Source organism: Schistocerca piceifrons, chromosome 10 (genome assembly GCF_021461385.2).
Source record: "Schistocerca piceifrons isolate TAMUIC-IGC-003096 chromosome 10, iqSchPice1.1, whole genome shotgun sequence".
Taxonomy (NCBI): Eukaryota; Metazoa; Arthropoda; class Insecta; order Orthoptera; family Acrididae; genus Schistocerca; species Schistocerca piceifrons.
Window position 1 is genome coordinate 39882900 of NC_060147.1, and position 9527 is coordinate 39892426.

The 9527-nt window shown below is 46.4% G+C and overlaps 1 protein-coding gene across 1 annotated transcript in view; it reads left to right on the plus strand.

Moving 5' to 3' along the window:
- The window catches only part of LOC124718668 (toll-like receptor 7), an 86413-nt gene extending 82796 nt beyond the window's left edge, over positions 1-3617 (plus strand). Inside the window, exon 7 of the mRNA XM_047244294.1 lies at positions 2626-3617. Coding sequence (XP_047100250.1) covers positions 2626-3444 — 819 coding nt within the window. The 3' untranslated portion in view covers positions 3445-3617. The remainder of the gene's footprint in view (positions 1-2625) is intronic.
- The last annotated feature ends 5910 nt before the right edge of the window (positions 3618-9527 follow it).

Below are 9527 nucleotides of genomic sequence, written 5' to 3' on the forward strand. Positions count from 1 at the left end.
CCTTTCGCGGGCAAGTGCTCTACCAACTGAGCTACCGAAGCACGACTCACGCCCGGTCCTCACAGCTTTACTTCTGTTCGAGTCTCGGTCGGGCACACAGTTTTAATCTGCCAGGAAGTTTCATATCAGCGCACACTCCGCTGCAGAGTGAGAATCTCGTTCTGGAAACATCCCCCAGGCTGTGGCTAAGCCATGTCTCCACAATATCCTTTCTTTCAGGAGTGCTAGTTCTGCAAGGTTCGCAGGAGAGCTTCTTTACAGTTTGAAAGGTAGGAATGGCACCCATCTTACCAACAATTAATTTTATATGATCATTCCACTTCAAATTGTTCAATACGCATACCTCAGATATTTTGCAGAAGTAACTGCTACCAGTGTTTGTTCCACTATCATATAATCGTACAATAAAGGATCCTTCTTTCTGTGTATTCGCAATACATTACATTTGTCAATGTTAAGGGTCAGTTGCCACTCCCTGCACCAAGTGCCTATCCGCTGCAGATCTTCCTCCATTTCGCTGCAATTTGCTAATGCTGCAACTTCTCTGTATACTACAGCATCATCCGCAAAAAGCAGCATGGAACCTCCGACACTATCTACTAGGTCAGTTATTGTGGCAATTATCAGTATCCCACAGGTGGTTGCTGTGAATGCTAATGATTCCGCCTCTGGTGAAGGTAGATGACAGAAAACTCAGCACTGTGGTGGCGTGTGCAGTGAATCAGCAACAGAACAGTCGCTATAGATACAAATCCGCAGTTAATAAGGACTGCAGACATCGTAAGTGATACTAGTAGTAGAAACCTCTTGGAGAATGTTTTGCACATTCATCTGGCTTACAACATGGTGGCGTGTCATGTGCCTGGCACCGAGCATGGTGGCACAGTGGTTATCACACTGGACTCGCATTCAGAAGGACGATGGTTCAAACCCATGTCCCGCCATCATGATTTAGGTTTTCCACGATTTCCCTAATTCGCTTCAGGCTGTTCGTTTGAAAGGGCACAGCCGACTTCCTTCCCCATCCTTACCTAATCTGGTGGGACCGATGACCTCACTGTTCCATTCCCCTCCTCCAAATCAACCAGCCAACCCTGGTGATACTGGGATTACTGTCAAACATCTGAAGTCCCCACTTCCAAATGACTACACCTTCCTGGGAAGTATTTCTGGCCACGTGGTCCTGTAGTGTTTTTGCTGCGTATTCTCTCACAGACACTTCCCTGCAATTTCAGTACGAGGGGAGACCCAAAAGAAACCGGATTGTTGTCATAAAAAATTTATTGATGAACCTTTTTACAAAATTATTTCAGTCACCTTCAAAATACTCTCCATTAAATGTGATGCACTTGTCAAGTCTCTTTTCCCACTGTTGGAAGCATGTTTGGAATTTTTCAAGTTTGATATTGTCCAGTGCCCTTTGCGAAGCTGTTTTTACCGCCTCCACATCGTCATAACGCTCCCCTTTTAGCGTTTTTTTCATTCGTGGAAATAGGAAAAAGTCGCACGGGGCTAGGTCCGGCGAATACAGAGCGTGGGGAACGATAGACCACCTCTGAGATGCCAAATAGTGGGTCACTCGTAAGGCCGTGTGTGCTGGAGCGTTGTCGTGATGCAGAAACCAGTCACCTGATCACCAAAGTTCCGGGCGTTTCCTCCTCACAGCCTCTCGCAGACGCCTTAAAACATCCAAGTAAAAGTGCTGGTTAACAGTCTGGCCAGGGGGTACGAATTCCCAATGCACAATTCCACGAACATCAAAAAAAGACAAAGATCATCGTCTTCACATTGGACCTCACTTGCCTTGCTTTTTTTTGGTCTGGGAGAGTTGCGAGTCCTCCACTGGCTTCACGCTTGCTTGGTTTCTGGGTCATACCTGTAACACCAACTCTCATCCCCCGAAATGACTTTGCTCAAGAAGTTTGGATCACATGAAATCTCTGTTTTCAAGTCCTGACACACATTCATGCGGATGGTTTTTTGCTCCTGTGTGAGAAGGCACGGAACAAATTTAGCAGCTACATGTCTCATGTGCAAATCCTCACTAAAAATCCGCTGGCACGAGCTCCAACTGATTCCTGTCTCTGCAGAAATTTGGTCGATCGTTTGGCGACGATCCTCGTTGATCTTTTGGCGGACCTTTCTCAATGTTCTCCTCATTTCGCGTCCAGAACGAGCTTGGTCTTAAACACACATCTCACCACATTTAAAGCACCCAAACCACTCGAAAACCTGTGTGCGGCTCATAGTGTCCTCCTAGAAAGCTTCCTGAAGCCTTTGGTGTGTCTCCGTTCCAGTTTTTTTAAGCAGGAAACAAAATTTCACACACACTCTTTGTTCTTTTAAAGTTGCCATAACGACTTCGCAGAGGTAACCCTCCAACAGTCAGAGAAACACAATACCATACTTGCACGTTCAGCTCTACACTGACGCCGTCTGCACAGCTGTTTCATGAAGGTCTCTACTAACACCATCTAGCGTGAGGACCCTGCACTACGTCTATAAGTGGCAACGCCCTCGGTGTCCTGTTTCTTTTGGGTCCCCCCTCGTACATTTACCAAAGTCACCCTGTATTTGTAGATGCAGCAACAATTTTACTCGGATACCACTGCCACTCTCTTACAGGTTCTCCGCCTCACAGGGAACAGAATCTCGGCCCTCACCTGGCCGAGCATGCGGCCGCGGTCGCTGCAGTCGCTCGAGATGGAAGGCAGCCCCTGCAGCTGCTCCGCGAAATTCGTCAGGCTCTTCACACCTCCAAAGATACCACAGATCAAAATAGAGGGCATCATCACCAAGCCGAGGGCGGCTAAGGGAAAGAAGAAAGGCTTCGTGAGTGCTGGGGAAATGGAGGACACTGGCGTGACTGCTGGTAATGCCACCAACATGGCGGTCCTTCAGTCCAGCATCAGCGCAAGTGGCGACCCCTCCAGGAGCGAGGCGGGAGTTGCGGGTTCTGCATCCTCTGCAGCCACACCAACAGCGGGTAGTGAGGTGGACGACAGTGCGAAGAACGCCGTTTCCAGGATGAAGAGGGACGGCAAGAAGATCGTCTTCTGTCCGTATGGCACAGCGTTCAACGCCGCCGGCGCTGAAAGCTGGGCCACAGTCTGCAAGAGGAACGGGACGCGCAGGAACACCCTGAGGAGGAGTCCCAGGAGCGTCTGGGCCTCCCCGGTCAGTGGAGAACATTTCCCGACAGCAGAAGTTTCGGGTGCTGTGCCTCATTCTAGGCGTGTGACGTTTGGCGTTTCGGCGTCCTTCCCGTCGTACGTCGTCAGGAGGCAGAGGCGTGCCGTTCTGGACGACTGCCCCGCCTCTTGCGGTGGGCTGCACGAAGCAGGCTGCGACAGCTCAGCTTGCAGTGTTGGCAGCCCAGCCACAAGTATCACAGTAGTTGGTGCTACGTTCGTTCTGGCATCTCTGCGGATGCGACTTGTGTGAACGAGTGGGTGCTGCAAAAATATCCACATGCTGGTCCTCTCGCTTAAGGGGGGAAGGGCATCAAATGGGCCGACTTGGAGCAGGAGAGGCACCACAGGACATTTTAATTTCCACTGTCTATGCTTTTACAAATAAATCCATAAAACTATGTCACCATAACCAGGAAGGATTCAGGATTCACACTAATGGCAGTGGAAGTTCTAAAACATAGCAAAATAATTTCTTTTACATGTGAAATTTCATCATTTTTTCACTTACTGTTCGCTGCATTTGTTGCTATATGTACACTTTTCTTCATAACTAAGAGAGATTCTTTGATGAATTTTGCACAGCATACAAACCATACTTACTGATGTACGAAACTTCAGAATTTGTTTAATTTATGAAAAAATGAATGAGGTGTTACATTTTAAACTTCATGTTTAGAGAAAACTAAAATTTTATAGTTTTTTATCTCAATTTTTACCGCAGTTTTTAATAGAATTGGAAAATTCTAGAGTTTCATACACCTGTAAGTATGATTTGTATGCTGTGCAAAATTCATCGAAGAACCTCTCTTACTTATTAAGGAAAGCGTACATATAGCAACAAATGCAGCCAATAATAAGTGAAAAAATTATGAAATTTCACATGTAAAAATATGTATTTTGTTATGTTGTTGAACTTACATTGCTATGAGTGTGAATCCTGAATCCTTGCTGGTCATGCTGACAAAGTTTTATGAATTTATATGTAAAAGTATAGACAGTGTAAATTAAAATGTCCTGTGGTGTCTCTCCTGTTCCAGGTCGACCCGTTTGATGTCCTACCCCAATGTTTCACTTCAAATACCTTTTTGGGACAGGAAAGATTTTGATAATCCATTTTCATTTCGATATGTAATCACAAAGTTCTAACAGTATAGTGACAGCCATGTTTTAGTAAGAACCAGGGACTAGAGACTGTGGTTGAACCTATTGTTGCACCCACAACATATGAGCCATTTGTACTCTTATGCTATCTAGCTAGTACATCTAGTTTCACTGAAATGCATTTTTTAAAATTATATTTAGCAAAAATACGGACATATAAAAGCAATGAGCTCGACAGTAGCAATAAAAATAAAATTGATAACATTCGAGTTCAAGGGCCTATGGATGTAAATTACAAGATTTCCATATAAATGTCAATAAGATTTATTTATTAATTTGTCCTGGCAAGATTACTTTTATAATACCCTCTCTTACACTTGACCAGACATTCTACATACATTACATTACGTTCACATATGACACAGTTGTTATATAAAAGAGCTGAATTTAACATGCGATAGAAAACAAAGACCATACAGAACAATAGTGAAAATTTATAGTAGACAAAAACGTAGTTTGTATTAGTATATTAAAAGCTTTTTTCAGTAAATGATGTTATGGGTCCGTACAACAGGCTAAAGCAACAAAAAACAAACGCACACTCAGCCAGGAAACTGTAGTATTAAAGATAGAATGAAAAGCACCTCATTGCAGCTTCACGGCAACATGTCCCAAAAAATGGAGAAATGTCTACCGTAAATGTAAATCGACACGTGATTTTCAAGTTAACTACACCGTACAACTTCGCGCAAGTCCAGAAGAGCACATGACAAATCAGACGGCTGTGGTGTATGCAGGGCCGGTTGTAATAGTAGTGTTAAGTATTATAGCGGCCAAACCGATCGTTCTTTTAATTCACGGTTTAAAGAGCATTTACAGGTAAGTAAAAAGACTATACTTCGGTTACTCTTAGCAGAAGCCGGCCATACCATAGGGAATACTGAGGAAAGTATGCGTATTCTCAACAGACCGCAAAAAAGGCGTGCTCTCGATTTACTGGAAGAGTTTGAAATTTGTAAAACCAATAAACAGCAACTTATAAAAGCGATCACTGGCAACACAGTCGTGTACCCAGTAGCTACTTTGCTTTATTTGATGTTTTACATTCAGTTTTTTTTTCACACGCTGTAAATCGAAGTGCCATCGCCGACAACGCTCCATACTTCATGGTGGAAGGTAATTAGGTACTAGGGTTCACTTTATTATGAACAAACGTTTGGAGTCAACTTCTTAGGGCCTGTATATCACACCACAGGATACCGCCAGTTGTTGGAATGGGTTTGGATGTCATAGTACCATGGAATGCGGTGCCTTATACGGATACCACTGAAGGGGTATTGTCCTGCCAAGAGTTCTTATGTGGTACACCGAGCTACGCAAAGCGTCTACTTTGGTGTGCAAGATCGTCGTCCGTTTGCGAACTGCTTTCAGTACTGTATCCATATGGAGGGCAGCGTGCAAGTCAACGATACGAGTATAGCGGCTGGCACGAAGCATCCATCTGAATACCATATCTTGTAAAACTTGCAGACTACCAATCTGTGTTTGGCTGAGAAGACCTAAGACCGAGCTCCCGTACACTATCTTAGACAGCACCGTCGCATCATACAGTGAAGAGCAAACTAACTGGTACACCTGCCTAATGTCATGTAGGGTCCCCTCGAGCACGCAGAAGTGCCGCAACACGACATGGCATGGACTCGACTATTGTCTGACGTTGTACTGGAGGGAAATGACACCATTAATCCTGCAGGGCTGTCCATAAATCCGTAGGAGTACGAGGGGTGGAGATCTCTTCTGAACAGCACGTTGCGAGGCATCACAGATATGCTCAATTATGTTCATGTCTGGGGAGTCTGGTGGGCAGCGGAAGTGTTTAAACTCAGAAGAGTGTTCCTGGAGCCACTCTGTAGCAGCTCTGGACGTGTGGGGTGTCGCATTGTCCTGCTGGAATTGCTCAAATCCGTCGGAATGCACAATTTACATGAATGGAAGCAGGTGATCAGACAGGCTGCTTACGTACGTGTCACCTGTCAGAGACGTATCTAGATGTATCAGGACTCTACCAGCTTGAACAGTCCACTGCGAACATGCAGAGTCCATTGATTCATAAGGCTGTCTCCATATCCGTACACAGCCATCTGTTGGATAGTATTTGAAACGAGACTCGACCGATCACACTACATTCTTCCAGTCATCAACAGTCCAATGGCGGTGTTGACGGGCCCAGGCGGGGCGTAAAGCTTTGTATCATGCCGTCATCAAGTGTACACGAGGGGGCGTTCGGCTGCGAAAACCCATATCGGTGATGTTTCGTTGAACAGTTCGCATGCTGACATTTGTCGATGGTCCAACATTGAAATCTACAGCAATTCGCGGAAGGGTAGCGTTTCTGTCACGCTGAACGATTCTATTCAGCCGTCGTTGGTCCCATTCGTGCAGGATCTTTTTCTGGCCGCAGCGATGTCGGAGATTTATTGTTTTACCGAATTCCTGATATTCACGGTACACACGTGAAATGGTCGTACCGGAAAATCCTCACCTCATTGCTACCTCGGAGATGCTGTGTTCCGACATTCGTGCGTCGACTATAACACCGTGTGCAAACTCAGTTACATCTTGATAACCTGCTATTGTAGCATCAGTAACCGATCTAACAACTGCGCCAGACACTTTTTGTCTTATAGAGGCGTTGACGAGGGCAGCGCCGTGTTTTATTTTCCTTAATAGAATTTCGATTTCCTCCCCCCCCCCCCCAAAAAGGGGGCGGGCTGGCAGTAGCTTAGTACGTTGCCCTTCAGCCTACAGAATTTTTAAAACATTAGAAGATAAGGAACAATAAAAGCAGGCGATAAAATGGTGACTTAAATTGTAAAACGGCGGAAAATTGTGTAAAGTTAAAACATAAAACAAAGGGTTGGCGCTGCTAATAAAATACATAGGAAGCAGACAGGTAAGATAGTAGACAGACAATTAAAAAACACGGAGCCAGTCTGGTTTTGTTCGCAACAGATATAAAATTCACACCCAGCGATAGTATGATTTCCATTCAGAACACTTTGGAAAAGATGCACAAAACACTCTCTGGAAACACTGTACTAAAAAGTCAGCAGGAAGATGACACACCACAGCCATGGGCAGAAGAGGGGGGGAGACCTGGACACATGAGGGGAAAAAAGGGGAGGAGGAGAGGAAAAACGAAGGGGGAGGGGAACCGATGGAGGGAGAGATAAGGGGGGTAGGGCAGATGCGAGAGGGAATGGGGAAAGGTGGAGGAAGGAAACACAAAAGGACACAGGGGAGAGATGGGAGGCAGGGAGTGGGTAGGCGGGGAAAAAAAAGGATGGAAGGGGGGGGGGGAAGAGGGAGCCTGGGAAAAGGACAGAGGAAAGGAGGGGGAGGCTAGGATCAGAGTTGATAGGAGGGATAAATGGAGGGAGAGAGGGCATCATCGGGGAGGGGGAGTTGACGGAAGCCACCTTGGGAAAGGAGATGAAGAGTGTAGAGGTGGAGGGTAGGGGGGACAAAGCGGTGAAGGCGCGGCAGAGAGCGGGGTTTGGAGAGGAGAGGAGCAACCAGGGGGTAAGGGGGATCAAGGCGGCGGGAGGTGTAGAGTATGTGGATATGTTCAAGGAATAGGAGCAGATGGGGGAAAGGAATCAAGGAATCAGATAGTAGAGGACCCGCATTGGGGATGGGAGGCATATACGGAAGGTGCGCCGTGTTCTGCCTATCTCTACATTTGAATACGCATGCCTATACCAGTTTCTTTGGCGCTTCACTGTAGCTGAGAATAAACGATGTGTGTTGGTCACTTGGTGAATAAACCCATAAGTGGATCTGCTGGTTCTTCGTCGAAGTGCTCTGTCACAGCTTTAGTTCGATTGTTATGTAGTTTATACTGGAGGCGCCATCTTTCGCACATTTTGGAAGTTACTCTCCGATGTTCGCGCGGGGAACATCTGTGACGAACGTGATTATCCCACTCTGTTTCACCTGACTGTGGTGCACTGAGCTCGCGCCATTTTCGGTACCTTTGCGTCAACTCTCCATCCGTCAGCTTCGGCCATCAGTGGCTTTCAGTTACGCAAGTGGCATTGTTTATGGAACGTTATTACATCCTGAAGGCCACTGGTCATCTACCCGAAAACTACTGCTAGAATCTGAAAGAAATCAGACCAAGCAGAGGCTGGAGCAGTCTAGGTTCAAAAGAGGAACGCACAAGTGACGACAGCCGAAGGTTAGTAGAGACTGGTGTGCCTGTGAAAAGATCAGCGCACGAAGCATACTACTACTACCACCGTCACACAATAGCAAAACATCTGAGAGAGAACCTGAGAAAATTCTGGTGTTATGTACACTACTGGCCAATAAAATTGCTACACCACGAAGATGATGTACTGCTGACGCCAAATTTAACAGACAGTAAGAAGATGCTGTGATATGCAAATGATTAGCTTTTCAGAGCATTCACACAAGGCTGGCGCCGGTGGCGACACATACAACGTGCTGATTTGAGGAAAGTTTCCAACCGATTTCTCATACACAAACAGCAGGTGACCGGCGTTGCCTGGTGAAACGTTGTTGTGATGCCTCGTGTAAGGAGGAGAAATGCGTACCGTCACGTTTCCGACTTTGATAAAGTTCGGATTGTAGCCAATCGCGATTGCGGTTTATCGTATCGCGACATTGCTCCTCGCGTTGGTCGAGATCCAATGACTGTTCGCAGAATATGGAATCAGTGGGTTCAGGAGGGTAATACGGAACGCCGTGCTGGATCCCCACGGCCTCGTATCACTAGCAGTCGAGATGACAGGCATTTTATGTGCATGGCTGTAACGGATATTGCAGCCACGTCTCGATCTCTGAGTCAACAGATGGGGACGTTTGCAAGACAACAACCATCTGCACGAACAGCTCGACGACATTTGCAGCACAATGGACTATCAGCTCGGAGACCATGGCTACGGTTACCCTTGACGCTGCATCACATACACGAGCGCCTGCGATGGTGTACTCGACGACGAACGTGGGTGCACGAATGGCAAAACGTTATTTTTTCGGATGAATCCAGGTTCTGTTTACAGCATCATGATGGTCGCATCCGTGTTTGGCGACATCGCGATGAACACACATTGGAAGCGTGTATTCGTCATCGCCATGCTGGCGTATCACCCGGCGTGATGGTATGGGGTGCCATTTGTTACACGTCTCGGTCACCTCTTGTTCGCA